Consider the following 15,772-nt stretch of genomic DNA (forward strand, 5'->3'; position numbering starts at 1 on the left):
GAGGGCAGACTTGCCGTCTCAAATGGGCCCAGGCTCGTGGGTTGGAAATTCCAGCCGAGACAAGATTGCACAATCAGATCCAACACAAGCCCAAGTGGACACGGGGGGAGGGAGGGAACCACTCTTAGCATTGACTGCAGCCTGCTCTGTTCATGGGAACCCTGAGACCATGTTTTTAAGCTGGGATTTACTTTCACAACTCCTATCTCCTGAGCATTTTAAATTCCTCATCTTTACCGAGATGTTATCTCGTGAATTAGATGAATGGCAGTCTGCCACCCCCAGCCGGGTTTCAGCTAAATGCCTTTACCTTTGACGGCAATGCATCTCTTTTACCAGAATGAAGGATCAGGCCAGATCCTGCATTCTTTTTACATTTTTCTCTTCCTGGCCCGTGTCCATAAGTCGGTAGTCTCTTTATGGAAAATAGCTATCGTTATTTTTCTTACCCAGCTTTCCTAAATAATTACAAGCAAACTTCCAGGATCTAAAACAGAGCAGGTTTGATGAACTAAAACTAAATGTGGTCCAGGGTCAGGCTGTGGGATAGTTAGGCCGTCACACAACCCCTTTGACTGAGACGTTGTTTTATGCTTCCACAACTGGTTGGCTTCCGCGGTAAAAGTAGGTTTCCACATGCGGGGCTGTCTCCTGTGTCTCAGGTAGAGCTGACCCTCCCTTTTCCGTGTGATGCCCTGTTGGTAACAACTCTAAGAGCCGACATAGACACAAATGCTCCTCCGGCCCCCAAACAGGAAGCTGCTGGCACATCACTTTCTGAGAGGTTAGCAAAGCACCCGCGATTTCATGCGCTCGTTCTTCTTCTCGGGACAATGTGAGGTGCCAGGACCTGAGGAACTCGAAGCCTCTTTGGAGAGCACCTTGTTTTCACAGCTCACTCGGTCGGGGAACGTTTACCGTGTGCTGCCTCGGGTGCGAGCATGTTAGTGCCTGGGACAGCCGCAGGGGAGGCCTGTGGGAGCTCCCAGGCCGCTGCCCAGAGCTGGGGAAGCCGGTTCCCAGGCACTGGAGGCAGCAGAACCGAGTTCAAATCCAAGTTCTACCATTTACTGGCTGTGTGACCTTGAACCATTTTGTTAATGTCTCAAGCTCTGTGGTTACACATCAGAAAGGGAGGAATAAGACTAGTATCGAGGCCCAACTGGCGTGGCTCAGTGGTTGAGTGTCAACCTCTGAACCAGGAGGTCACAGGTAGGGCACATGCCCAGGTTGTTGGCTCGGTCTCCAGTGCGGGGTGTGCAGGAAGCAGCCGATCAATGATTCTCTCATCATTGATGTTTCTGTCTCTCTCTCTCTCTCCCTCTCCCTTCCTCTCTGAAATCAATAAAAACATATCAAAAAGAATAGTATCTATCTCAAATAGCTATTGTAAAGGTGAAATGAGAAAATCCGTGCCAGGCGCTTAGCTCTGTTAGCAAAGGGCAGCCCGACCCCTCCTGGACCGTCGCCCGGTGCAGGTCAGGGGCCAGGCGGCACCTCAGGGGACAGGCCTGGGTCAGCCGTGTCCTCTCCACACACAGAAGCCGGGAGACTTTCTCCCCACAGGGTACCGAACCATCTTTGCAGCCACCACCTGGAGCTTGCTTGTCTATGGCCTCACGAGTACTTTTCATTTCTTGCACACGGCAGAAACCATATTTCCTCAATTGTAACATAAGCTCCTAATATCCCTCATGGCACCTAACACAACACTGAGAAGGCTGTAGGCACTTCCTAATATTTGTTAAACAAACCATTGTAATTCATTCAGTGTCTGTAGGCTGCGGGACCCAATATCAGTGAACACCGAGGTAATTACAAACAGAGCAAGTATATTCTAGATGAATGCATCTCGCTTTATTAATACTATTCGCAGTGAGCTTTTCTTGAATGTACGGTGCTAACCACTTCTCACGGTTACTGCGTGTGGCTTCACAGTGGCCTCACGAGGTGTGGGGTTATCCCACTGTGCAGACGCGGGGACCCAGGCTGCTGCAGTGCGGCGGCCCCAGACTGTGTCCGTGTACCAGGGAGCGGGAGGCCCACAGGGGCAGGCGCTTGGAGGGCCAAGTTGGCCAGAGATGTGGGAAGAAGACATTATATTAATAGGAACACTGACACATTGTGAAATGAAATGCAAAATCCACAAGAATTTTTTTTCAGGAATAAAAAGGATTTCAAAGAATCTTTGTGCCTGAAGAGCTCCTTCTGCCACAGCTCCCCGCGTCCCAGGGTTTCAAGGACAGTCGCCCGCTATGGGGTTTTATTTAAGAAGCCCTCAACCTGTTCCAAGGCCCAGGCAAGAGGAGCAAGCTTCCAGTGTGTTTCAGGAACTTGAAGGAATGTATAAATCCCGTTGAGAAAACGGCTTTCAGCACACCAGATGCTGTTCACAAAGGTGCCTAAGTAATCTGAACCGAGTCCTGCGTGCAGGGGAAACCTAACGCTGTGTGAACTGTCCCCTCCACAGATGTATCAAAGGAGGGTGCTTTCAAAACACACTTGTTATTCTATTTCAAAGTTTAGGATCAGTGAATTTTAGGATCCGATCTGGTTGTTTTTTTTTTTGCTTTATATTTCTGTGATGGATGTTTTTGAGGTGAAATAAATGCCTCCCCCCCAAAGCATTTAGCTTTAGATCTCAAGTTTTAAGGCTTTCTCATCATGAAAGGCTTTGAAATGTTAATGAGACTGTGTGTAAAACTCATCGCAACATTTGCTGATGCAAATTTTGCATTCCCTTGCACATCTACAAGAGTGTAAACGAAGACTTTATTGGTGACCTTGCACCTGCATTCCTATTTTAGGGCCCATGTATATCTATTTCTACAAAATCTTTTGTTTGGTGTGAATGCCCAACTTCTACCTAATCAAAAAGAACAATTGCCCCTAATTGTCACCAGTCCTGTAAATGATCCATTAAGAAATGTCGGCCTGCTTAACTGTGTCGTCACTCAGGGTCCGCTGGCCCTGTGCTAGCTGCTTGTCAAGTCTGGGCCTTCAGAATTTTTTAAGACTTTGCACGAAGAAAGGACTTTGTTTCATCTTCTCACTCAAAAAGAACTTTCCCGTGTCCCGTCCATAGGTTGAATTATACTGGCAAACAAACAATCAAAGGTACGAGTCCTAGACATTGTTGAGTGGCTGCTGTGGAAAAGAGACCTCTGTCCTCTCTGCATATTCCTTCTAAGTAACGGATTGGTTCATTCATTCAATCCATTCAGCCAATGTGTGTGCCAGCCCCGAGGTGTTATGGGTACAAATAACCGCACGTGCAGTCTCTGCTGTGACGGAAGATGCCTGTGGCAGAGGCCGGGCAGGTGACATTCATTGGCCGACAGGGCAGGGAGGCGACCAGGCCCAGTGAGCACCGAGCTCCGCCTGAAAAGGGCAGCAAGTTCTCAGCTCCAGCCAGTTGCTGCCACAGGGAAATGCTCGCCAACCATGGCCAGAAATTCCAGTTATCTGAAGAGAAGCCAGAAATCAGCTCTCACACGGGCTCTCCTCGTTTTCAAATGTGGGCAGTTAATTTGAAAGATTAACTTGTCCTGTGCAGACCAAACAAAACGTATGTGCTCTGCAGCCAAAAGTGAAAGTGGGCCCCCTTTCCGTGTCCTCGGGTCTGACTGGGTAACCTGGGACACCGTGCGCTGATATGCTGTCTATGGTCAGACGGAAATTCCCTGTATTCCGAAAGGCCGCCAGGCCTAGACCGGCCTCTGCCCTGCTACCTGGTGTAAGCGGGAGGCGGGGGAGTCCCTGTGAACAGCTAGCGCATGATTCGAGTAGTTTGGCAGATGGTAAGGCTTTGTTGTAGATTTCTTATTTTATTGACATCTCGGCATAAAGAGATAATGTTTCTCTGTCTGAAGAATGGTTTCTGATGTTCAGGAAGTCGTCTTAGCTCTGGGCTGCCTCTGAACTTCTTGGGCGGTTTTAAGGTGACTGTTTTTGACATTTACGAAGTAAGAACTCTCACAGTGAGAAGTCACATTGTTTGGCTCTGCGTGTGTGCTGTGAATCAGGTCTAAGGAAGCGGCTGACCTTCGTTCAACCTGGAACGGGATGTGACGTGTGCATAGTATCTTAGTTAGATGGGCCGCTCCTTTCTTACAACTCAAAATGTTTGTCCAAAGGAATGAAGGCATTATCTTATGTGGCTTGAATTAGAGAGCTACAAGTCTATCTGTTGAAAGATCAGACTTCATATTAAATCTCACCCCATAGGTTTGTGCTCATTGCTTTTGAGTTTCATGATCTTTTGGGAAACATACACATGCACACACACACACACACACACACACAGATTATCTTGTGGGTTACTACATCTACTTGAGCCATAGTCCATCTGACAGATGTGTGAAATGTGCCAGCGAGCTCCCCGGTGTCTTCGCTGCGTGTGCAGATGCTCAGGAGTGCCCACCAATCCAGCTCAAAGGGGCTTTGACTCGCCCTTGAGATGTTTCCATGGGGACACCAAAAACAAAGACACTCTGGTTTGGACCTTCCATCTGATTGCAGAACGGAAACATGTCTGCAGAGTGTCAAAAGAAAAGGCATTTTTAGCTCACAAAAATCCAATCAAGTGAGCCCTTTATGTCATACTCCAGTAACACAGCTGGTTGCCCCGGGTGTGTGTAAAGGTTCAGGAAGTCTGGTGCTGTGAGAATGTAACAGGACAGCACACAGAAGAACGAGTTTGGCTTAATGGACTCCTATCTTTGTCATGCCATTCAGATAGGATTTTAATAAGTGTCCTTTTTTTGAAATAGCTGTTCTGAGTAACGCACACATTGAAAAGCCCAAATTAAGTCAGGGAGACCAGATGCCAGTGAGGAAAATGGAGAAGACTGTGGGTGTGCAGTGAGTCAGAGGGATCGTGTTTGTTTGGGATGGGTGGGCGAGGACATCCAGAACGGGGTGGTTGGTGGTGAGCACCAACGCAAACCCACCTCGGTGACCGGCTCAGAAAGCAGCCGTGGTCCAGCGAGTGACCCCTCTGCAGAAGGAGAACTGACTCCCAAGAACTCGGGTCACGTCCTGTGCTTACATCGCTGGCCCTAACGTATTCCCTCTCACTTGGCAGTGGAAATCCTGACTGCTCGGCAGAAGAAGGCAGAAGAACTGAAGCGGCTCACTGATCTGGCCAGTCAGATGGCAGAGATGCAGCTGGCCGAACTCAGGGCAGAGATCAAGGTCAGTTCCCAGCGACCGCAGCCTGGGCCCCGAGCCCTGAGCCCGAGTCCCGACCCCATCACGTGTATGTGGCGCCCATAGAGCTGCTCTCTGAGGACCCAGCGTCTCACACCCTGCTCCCTTTCGCAGGGCTGAAGTCGAGAACAGGAGGCAGTAGAACCTTCTAATCGCTGTATTCACGTATATATGGTTTGAATGGGCATTAATAGAGAGGCAGGTACAAGCTATTTTCTTAGGCGGTGGGGACTGACCTAAAGACAATGTATTCAAACGTGAATTAAAGCTGGGCTGAGGTGTTATCTTCACCTTATGTAACTTGTGTGCGTACATAAACACACCATGTGAACACACTCAGTGTGAACTCAGTGGAACAGTAAGGATTCTAGAGAATACACAGTGTGTGGAGGCCTCTCCCCTACGTCCTTGCCTAGCTTAGTTGCCCTTTTGTTAAGGGCATCACCCCCAAGTACGTGTTCACTAGCTTTCAGGGGTACGCAGCAGAAACCGACCCTGGCTAGCCTCCAGAACAAGTGAAATGGGAAAGAGCGTGAGCGTAGCTCACCAACGCAGAGTGGGATCTGAAGACTCCCACTACAGTTAGGCAGAAGCCTGGGCAGTTTGGGTAACTAGGCAGCAATAATCGCCAGACGCTCCTCGAAGCACCATCAGCCATGGTGCCCCATTCGATTCAAGTCCCAGAGAGAGACTCGGACCGGCCTCTAGTGGGTCACAGCCCCCATTGAGCCCAGGAGGTCTGATTGACAGACCACCCCCTCCCCCAAGACTGTGGGTCTTTGAAACCGTGTTGGGGTACAGTTACCAGAAGGAGAAAAGGTTACCAGAAAGGCAAAAACAAGTATCTACAATAAAATAGGAAGTTACAACTTATAAGTTTCCCCTTATTCTCTTCTCATACACACACCAGCCTCTGACCTACTTCTTGGGAACTAGAGTACTTTGAAGCTACAGGCTTTATAAGTAGGATTGTCTGCCCATCTGGGCATGAAACTGGTTAGGCAAGTGACTCCCAGTCTCCTTACTTTGGTTGGGCATGACAAGGAGCAGGATAAGGACCCCAAGAGTCCTGGGCAGCTCTCGGTCTTTTCTTCCTCAGCTTCTCTTCTGACCTTGGTTGCTTTCCACCCACTCAGTTGCCATGGCCTCCTAATTCACCTTTGTGCCTCCACTGTCTCCCTCCAGCCTGGCCGTCCACCCTCACACGGGAGGTGCAGCCCCAGAGCAGGTCTGATCTTCCCTCAGAGCAAACTCCACAGCTGGGCTCCAGTGTCTACACATCCAACTTGTCTCTCCCTCTTATTAGAACACTAGAGGTCCGGTGCACGAATTCGTGCATGGGTGGGGTCCAGCTGGCCTCGCCCCCTGGTCGAACTCCCCATCGAGGGGACAATTTGCATATTAGCCTTTTATTATATAGGATGAAGTGAGGACTATGAAGTCACCAGCTTCCTCGTCTGTTGAAATTATTCATCTCCCAAGTTTTGTTTCTGCCTGTCAGAATCCCCCTGAACATAGCATGGTTAATAACACAGGCTTTGGGCTGAAACAGACTAACTCCTGCAACCTCGGATAAGTTACAGATTCTTAGAGCCTCAAGTCCCCTCTATGTAAAATAGGGATAATAATAGTACTGACTTCATGGCACTGTGATCAGATGAAAATGAGATTATCTGTTAAGAATTTGACCCATTTTTTTTAAATGTTCCAGCTCAAATGCTTCCCTTACATAACTCCCTCCCCTCAGTGGGAAATAGTTTCTTCCTTTTATTTATTTTCTTCTTCTTCTTCTTCCGCTTTTATATTCCTGAAGCACATCCACCGTCACCCGATGTTGTAGTTGGTGGTATCTGTTTCCCTTGCCACGTGGTAAACTCTCTGGTAAACTCCAGGAGGAACTGAGTCATGGCTATTTCTGCATTTCTCACTCTGTCATCTGCACATAAATCTTCCTTTCAAATGAATTGAAAAATAATCTTTTTCCCACTTCCTCTAACAGCACTTGGAATTCTACCAAGACAGGGTTTTCTAGTTACTGGAAGCTACTCAGACTTCCTGGTCCCCTATGAACACAGAGAAGGGTGGCCCGACTGGCATGGCTCGGGTTGAACGTCGACCTATGTGAACCAGAAGGTCACTGGTTTGATTCCTGGTCAGGGCACATGCCTGGGTTGTGGGCTTGATCCCCAGGGTGGGGTGGGCTTGATCCCCAGGGTGGGGCGTGCTGGAGGTAGCCCATCAATGATTCTCTCTCATCATTGATGTTTCTCTCTCTCTCTCCCTCTCCCTTTCTCTCTGAAAATCAATAAAAATATATAATTTTTTAAAAAATGGAGAGGAGTATCTAGGGAAGAATGACATGTTTTCTCTTGAGGCGTAGTAATGCCTGAGCAGGCCATCGGCCAAACCAGGAAGATGAGCTTGACCCAAAAACTTACAACAGGACATAAAACCCTGCAAGGAGGGTGAGGGGTGCTACAGGGTTCAGGAGGAGTCCAGACGCTCACTTTGCCTGGAGCGCCGTGTTGTCTAAGCCCAGGCAGGGGGAAGACGGGGCCCACACGTGTCCCAGGACAGGAAGGTGATCGTGCTCCAGGCAGGTCAAAGCCAGGTCTGACTCGGGGTCCTCGCAGCCGACACCAGCCGCGGAAGCGGCTGAGCAGAGCGGCGCCTGCGTGAGCCTCCGCCCTCTCCGTCGTGTGGCGCTAACTCCTGCTCTCCTCTCTCGCCTCCAGCACTTTGTCAGCGAGCGGAAATACGATGAAGAGCTCGGCAAGGCTGCCCGGTTCTCCTGCGACATCGAACAGCTCAAGGCCCAGATCATGCTCTGCGGGGAAAGTGAGTTGTGTGCGCTGGCCCAGCGACCCTGTACCCGTGCGCCCGGAGTTGCTATGTCAGGCGCGGTCCCCAGGGGGCTAACGCGAGGTCCAAGGAGATTTAATGATCGAAGGTCATGACACAAGTCGCTGGAAATGTCAGGATCTGAACTCAGAGTCTCTCGATGCCACTGCCCATCCGTAAATCCTCTGGACTTACTGAGCAGAACAGAACGGGTCAACTAGTTTAGGCCTTTTGCAAACTTTCCTTAAGCAGAGCCAGATACGCTGCCTCTCCCATCCGAACCGCCTGCTCCGAGGTGGAGACCCGGTCCCCGGGAGTGTCTTCCTGATAAGCCAGGGCACAGCGGACACTGTCCTGAGGGCCCGGCTGGGGGTGCGCTGCTCGGCCGTGCCCGAGCCAGGCCCTCGTTTCTGAGCTGAGTGAAGTCTGCAGATAATGAAAGCCCTCCGTGCAGCCATTAGCGTTCGTCTTGTTCGCTATCAGGGCTTAATTAGAGCAGTTAATGTGCAACCCAACTGGCTGATTCTTTCCCCTCCTGCAGCCACCCACCCGGGGGTGTGGGGGAGAACCAAGTGGCTCCAAGGGCGGCCACTGGAGGAGAGAGGACCGTGAGGGACACGGAGGAGCCACAGCCTCGGAGTCAGCAGAGAGATGGAGATTTGGCTGCACCTTTTTTTTTTTTTTTTTTTTTGGTCAAAGTGAAAATTGCTCTTTTTTTTTCTGAGCATATAAAATATAAGCTTGACCTGAAAGTCACAGGCCCCCTGTTGGAGAGAATAGTTCTCCAAGGCTCACAGCTACTGAACCAGCAGTGGTCTCATCTGCGGCGAGTTAGGGCCCCCCGACACTGAAGCTGGTCAGCACAGGAGCCCCTGAAGTGCCCTGGCTGTTTGCACAGCCCCCGCCGTGCCACCGCCCCTCCGCTCTGAAACCAGCGGACTTAGAGCTACATCCCTGCCCCCCCCCCCGCCCGCTCCTCGCGTTCTCTGATCCCCACGAGGCCCCCCGACCCTCGGGAAGAACCCGAGGATCAAGTCTGAGCCAGCACAGGTAGCAGAGAAAGTTGCTTCTAAAAGTTGGGGACAATTTGACAACTTTCAAAGGTCTCGCTTTCCAGCCTGGCAGTCAAATTCTGGTGACCTGCCGTCACCCTTAGATCGATTCCCTCGGCCTCGAGCCGGGTCTTCACCGAGAAACCGTCCCTGATGGGCCTGCGTGGACTTGAGAGCTGGGCTTGGTGCAGACGCGCAGCGGGGCTGGAGAAAGGGGGTGATGAAAGGCCAGATCACGCAGCTCTGATGGAGGATAAGATGCCTCGGGGCCTCTTTTGGTCTGGCCCCAGGGTCGGGGGATGTGTACAGTCCAGGTGACAAGATCCCCGGCACCCGTCCTGCTCTCACAACATTGCGGCTCTGATGGGCCAAGTGTCCCTGACCTCCCGGGCTTCTGAGGCCCACTGGCCAAGGGGTCTGAGGCAGCGACAGTGGGGTTGACCATGGGAACCAGGAGCAGGCACAGCTATGCACAGGGCCACGTGGGCACTTCAGGACTTCATCACCATCTTCCCGTGGTGTTCTTGACCTAAGGAATGTTAAAGTTGCGCAGATAGATCTTATTTCCTACCAGCGTCTCCCCACGTGGATGATCGTGCTGGACCTGCAGTTCAGTGGTTCTCACAGAAGGAACTTGGTGGTCTCCGGGCACCAAGGTGTCCTTTCGAATGACCTCTTTACAAACAAAAGCTTTCCTTAGTGTTTTTAGGAAGCCCCATGTCCTCGTGGGTTCCCGAGGCGGCCGTGGCCGTGGCCCAGCCCTGAGCGCCGCGCTTTCTCGTTGCAGTTACACATCCAAAGAACAACTACTCGTCCAGAGCCCCCTGCAGCTCCCTGCTGCCGCTGCTGACCGCGCACGCCGCGGCCTCTGGGAAACAGAGCAACTTCGCCAGGAAGTCCACTCACAAGCCCTCCGAGGGCAAAGCCGCAAACCCCAAAACGGCCGGCAACCTGCCCAGCACCGCGGACAGCGCTCACCAGGCCACACAGCCCAACAAGCAGGTATGGGCTGGAGGCGGGGCTGGGGTGGGGGGGGGGCGGGGGGGGGGCGCGGGCCTCCTGCGTTGCCTCGGATCCCACAGACCCTGGTCCTTGGGGCCAGGAAGAAACCACTGGTCCTTAGACCAGACGTCCTCAAACTACGGCCTGCGGGCCACATGCGGGTGTTTTTGCCGTTTTGTTTTTTTACTTCAAAATAAGGTATGTGTAGTGTGCATAGGAATTGGTTCATAGTTTTTTTAAACTATAGTCCGGCCCTCCAACGGTCTGAGGGACAGTGAACTGGCCCCCTGTTTAAAAAGTTTGAGGACCCCTGCCTTAGAGGAAGAAAACAGCAACTGCAGGACTCAGAGCTTCCTGGGGCCCCACCAAGCCCTCCCACCCCCAGCAGCTCGGCCTGGCCCCGGGGCCTACACCCACCTGGCTGGCCCCGGGGCCTCCCCTGGTGCATCCAGTCTGCGTGCCATAGGCCCTTCCGTGTGGAGAAAGTGCCTGTTCACGCCTGACACATCAGAGAAGAGCCTCTGGAGACGGCTCCCCTCCTCCCTGAGTGCCTCCACCCCTGTCCCCGGGACTGCCCCCCCCACCCCCCGCCCGGTGGAAGGGACTCGCGCAGACGTGGGGACAAGACTCGCAGCCTGGCTCTGACACCATGAGGGAGGAAATCCGGCATTTGTTTTTCAGATTCTTTAATTCCTGCTGATGTTTAGTTTATCAGTAAGAGGCCAAAGTGAGTTCAAACTTCTCTCTCTTCTCTTGGGCCTTCAGTAAAGAGAACGCATTTCAGAGTGGCATCATTCTCTTATCTAGTGTGTCCCCTGAAAATACCGCGTCCACAGGGCAGTCTTCCTTCTGCTTCTGCACTGGCCTCGAGAAGCCATCGCCTCTTATCACTAGAGAAGGGACAAGAAATGGGACTGGCCCTGGCCGGTTTGGCTCAGTGGATAGAGCGTTGGCCTGCGGACTCAAGGGTCCCAGGTTCGATTCCGGTCAAGGGCATGTACCTTGGTTGCGGGCACATCCCCAGTAGGGGGTGTGCAGAAGGCAGCTGATCAATGTTTCTAACTCTATTCCTCTCCCTTCCTCTCTGTAAAAAATCAATGAAATATTTTTTTAAAAAAGAAAGAAAAAAAAAGAAAGAAATGGGACTGGATGTCACAGAAGCCAGGCCTGCTCTAAAGACATTTAAGATTTCCAGAATGCTGGTTTTCCGACAGGTGCCCTGTTGGGATTCGTGGTCTCAGTCTTTCAGAATTCTCATCCATGACACTGACGGGCGTTTCTCTGGCCCTGAATGTCTTCGTGAACTTGAACATCGGGCTGGAACAGGGATCTTTTCACATGTGCACAGCTGTGCCATCACGATCAGATCTGTTTTCCTCGTCGTCTAATACACCTTCCCAGCTTTTGTTCTTTGCTCATTATGAAACCCCCTGTGAGAAGAAGTCTAAGATGTAGTCTCGTTTCCCTCTCACAGTTTCTTTAGAAAGAGGCCAGGTTAAACGCTGTCCACATATGTACTTTTCAGCTCACTGTCCTTACCGTTTTCAGCAAAACATTGCAGGCGATGGCTCGTTTAAGTTGAAATGTACTTACATACCTAAGCTAGAACACTGTCTACGGGGCAAGAAGGTCCCGTGTTTTACAGTCACCCTTCCTTGTCCTCCCCCAGCTGTGGCGCTCCCTACAGAGCGAGGCCAAGGAGATGTGCCTACCCAAAACCTGTACTCCCTACTAAAAAGTGCTCCAACTACCTGAGACCCTGGAATCCTCGTCCCACGTGGCCCCGAGCCTGCCTCCCGTTTGGACCATTTCCCTGGATACATCACCTTGAGAGCAGACCCCACTACAGTCTGCACACCCCCAGGTCCAAGGGTGGTTATCTGTGGAGTCAGGACGAAGCTGGGGTGCAGGCTGGAGGGGCCCCCATTTGTGGGTGCAGGGCCCCTCCCAGTGAGTGGTGGAGCCAGAGGTGGGAAGACCCAGCGTCCAGGCAGGTGGGGCGGGGCTGCCTTTGTGCTCTTGCCCTGAGCCCAGAATTATCGGGGCGGGTCTGCCCTAAACCTCTCCCACCCAGTCGCACTGCACCAGTTAAGAACTTGGTGTACATTTGTAACTCACACAGGTACACGTTTCAATAATAGAAGTTTGATTCTCAGTAAAAGTCTGCGTTCGTGTAACAGCCTATCTATGACTCTGGTCAGGAGAGAGTACGGGAAGTGGGAATGGCTTTGCCGTTTTCTAACCGAAGACCCGTGCAAGCCCCTTACATGTACCTCCCTCCTCTATAAAGTGGACAAGTAACAGCAACTACCTGACAGGGTGATTGTGATGAGCAGTGGGATGGGACCGGCACGCTGAGCTCTTACCGGCCTCCAGGAATTCCAGTATCTTTCTGTTCCACACGCACAGACACGCTGGCCCCTGCTTCCTCTCTGCTCATCCCTGTGATCTTGTCTGCCCGTTAGTTGAATGTGGCATTTTGCACTGCGGTCCTTCAAAACTTGCTGGCTGACACGGCAGCGTTTAGGAAAAGAACTAACTGCCTCTGTACAAATGCACGTTACCATCCCACCAAGACTATCAGATACACCTCATCCCTGTGTTCACCCAAGATAACGTTTCTGAACTAGGGTATTTATTTTGAAATAAAACAAAAAGAACTGTTCTAGAGCAGAAAAAATACAAATAGAATTTTCCGTTTTTCTTCATAAATGTAGAGAAAATTCATATACGTAGTCTCTACAGCCTGTCCTTCAAATTCCCATCGTCGAGGATCCTCATTGCCCTGCTTCTGTGTAGCCTGTGCTTCTGCCCTGTTTTAAGTTTCCTTTGTTTGGCCCGGTTCTTGAATTGCCCATCTTGTACTTCTGTAACCTCTCTCTCTCTCTCTCTCTCTCTCTCTCTCTCTCTCTCGACATCAGTCATTTCCTTGGGGTTCCATTTACAAACAGCTGGCGTTCTCTTACGCTCGGGGGGTTTTATCAGCTTGACTCAGGTGCATGTTGTCCTGTTCTGGGTGTAAAACAGCCTCCCTGGGGCTTAGAGACGTGTTTCCCCATGTCTGCTGCTGTCCTCAGTTGTTTGCTGGCATCTAACACCTACCTCTTTCCTTTCCTTTCCTTTTCTTGTAGAATACGTCTAACAGCCAAAGACGAAGGTTTAATCCACAGTATCACAACCGGCTAAACGCGTCTGCCAAGTCGCAGGGCGGCGGCAACGAAGCTGACCCCACGGTGAAGGGCAACAGCCGCCACGAACACAGGAGACCGCCGCACAACGGCTTCCGCCCCAAAAACAAAGGCGGCGCCAAGAACCCCGAGGCCCCTCTGGGGACAAAGGCCCCGGAGGCCCCCGCCCATCCGGACAAGCCCCGGCGGAGGCAGCACGCGGCCGACAGCGCGGAGACCCGGCCTTTCCGGGGCGGCGTCCCCCGGGTGTCGCAGTGCAACCTCTGCCCCACGAGAATGGAAGTGTCCACGGAGGCCGCGGTCCTCTCGGTCCCCGCCGTGACCTTGGTGGCCTGAGCGGGGAGACGGGAAAGCGCTCCTCCCTCCGTTCTGGCTCCCGGCCCGAGGTGCTGACCCAGTTCGCTGCCAAAAGAGAATCAGTCAGAATAGACCAGCCCTGCGGGGTGGTGTCATCCTCTCGTAATCGTTTTTACTAATCCTCATAGTCAGCTCTAGCTTGCTTCCTCCCTCCCATGGCTTTGCTTGCCCCGTTGATGCTTTTTCTCATGGAGACGCTGCAGCAGCCTGGCCGGGTTCGCTCCCTGCTTAGGAAGGTCGGCCCGTGGCCACGTGGCCCGCGAGCCATCAGGGCCCGGCAGCAGCCGGCGCAGTAGCAGCGGTGTCACCCATCCGTCGGTCGTGGTTAGAGAGTTGCTGTTGAAACGAGTCTTACCGATCAGACAAACATGATCTGCTGAGGACACATGCGCTTTTGTAGAACTTAACATCTGGTGTTTTTCTGAAATATATATATATAAATATATATACATATATTGCTTTATTTGAAACAAATTAAAATATGCTGCATTTGACCCCCGGCTTGTTTCTGTTCTGGAGGCCCACGTTCTTCTGGAATGCGTGTGTGGTGCTTTCGAGAGAACCTGGGAGGCGGGAGGCTGTGGCCCAGAGCTCGGGACAGTGCTGCTCCTCTTGGGACACGTGTCCTGAAGGGCACCTAATGCCCGGCAGCGGCTCCCGCCAGCACCTTGCACACACACAGATGGAGCTGACCCCATCACCTGAGGTTCTGTGAGGCCAGCTGGAACCTTGGTTGCCAGGAACGTAAACCTCGGCTCAGCCCAGCTCCATAAACACTGGTCCAGTGACTGAGATGTCCAGGGTCCAAGTACGTTTGGGGTCCAGTTTGACCAGGGCTCTCTCTTGACGATCTCAGGCCTCCTTTTCCCCTGCAGCTGACATTGTATTCAGAGTGGCAGCGAATGGCCACTTTGCTCCTAAGACTCAAGTCCATCCACAGCGTCCGCATGGAGCAAGTGTCTTCCACATTAGTCCCCGCAAAGGCCTTGCCTATCATTGGCCTAGATGGCTGGTAGGCTTGTCCCTAAACTGGTCACCAAGGGGGAGGGGCCAAGGGAGGGGGCAGCAAATGAGATGTGCTAATTAGCACAGGCTATTCAGCCTCCCCTCCTGGAGCTGGGTGCAGCCAGCTCCCCAGAAGCATATGGGGCTGTAGCATTGGGGTCGCAGTAGCCCTTCCCTTTTGCCTTTCCTAGTAGGGAAGGGCTACTGCGACCCCAAGCAGGGAGAATGGATTCGGGTGACCCAAACCCCAAGTCCCTGTCTTTGACTGCAGGGCAGCTCAGTTTAAAGTGCTTCCCAGCAAACTTCCACGTGTCCTACAGATTTGTTGGCCTCTTTCAAGTGCAAATGCTTGTTTTTCAGCTCTTAACATTTTCTGGTTCTCTTCCACTGACCAGTTGGGCCTGCACACCACGCAAGCATCCGTCTCTTCCTTTGCCAAGTGCAGGAGGATGTTTGCTCTCTCTGTAGAGGGCTTGCTGAGGTCTGGGTGTACCCAGAGATTTAATAGGAATTTTAAATGTTAAGTCACATTCCAGGAAGGAAGGAAGAGCTGTTCGTTCAAATAAGAAAGATAAATGTCCAGGGCTGCCTTCCCGTGTATTCCATCCGAGGCCCCGAGTAAAAATGTTACAAGACGGAAGGACTTTGCACACATTTTGTGTAGCAGGATTCGGCTCGCCACTGACACGTGTCAGTGTGTATGCACCAGCTCTGAGGAAGAGTCAAATCATTCTTGCAGCAGAAAAACAAGGGGTTTGCCAGCTCAGGAGTGCACACCTGCCTTGGGCAGGGTTGGACCCAGCCACCCCCAACCTTGACTCACTCGCTCAGGTTGCCCTTGGGGTTAAGAAGTTCAAACACATTCCTAAACACATAGCAAATGCTCCCAGTTCACCGCAAAGGAGCAACAACATCAACAATGCAAAGAGCATTCAGACCTATGTTTTCTAGATTTTGCCTTTCTCGTAGACCCTGTGAACATTTCCTAGTTTGCATTTTGAAACAGTAATTTCAATTATTTGGTGCCAATGCCAGCCATTGAGATACTATATTACTAAGTAGTCATCTGTTCTAGTGGAATCATTGGTGTGACCCTAGAGATCTGGGTCAAGTCTG

At 51.7% G+C, this 15,772-nt stretch overlaps 1 protein-coding gene across 6 annotated transcripts in view; it reads left to right on the forward strand.

The window, feature by feature from the left end:
* Window positions 1–14,143, forward strand: part of SPATS2L (spermatogenesis associated serine rich 2 like) — a 150,774-nt gene extending 136,631 nt beyond the window's left edge. For all 6 annotated transcript variants that reach the window (XM_079782173.1, XM_079782168.1, XM_079782170.1 and 3 more), the window contains 4 exons: window positions 5,087–5,196; window positions 7,947–8,049; window positions 9,892–10,106; window positions 13,238–14,143. In XM_079782173.1, the coding sequence (XP_079638299.1) occupies window positions 5,087–5,196; window positions 7,947–8,049; window positions 9,892–10,106; window positions 13,238–13,630 (821 nt within the window). In that variant the 3' untranslated portion in view covers window positions 13,631–14,143. The remainder of the gene's footprint in view (window positions 1–5,086; window positions 5,197–7,946; window positions 8,050–9,891; window positions 10,107–13,237) is intronic.
* Window positions 14,144–15,772: the final 1,629 nt, after the last annotated feature.

The sequence above is a fragment of the Cnephaeus nilssonii genome (genome assembly GCF_951640355.1).
Source record: "Cnephaeus nilssonii genome assembly, chromosome: 10".
NCBI classification, from domain to species: Eukaryota; Metazoa; Chordata; class Mammalia; order Chiroptera; family Vespertilionidae; genus Cnephaeus; species Cnephaeus nilssonii.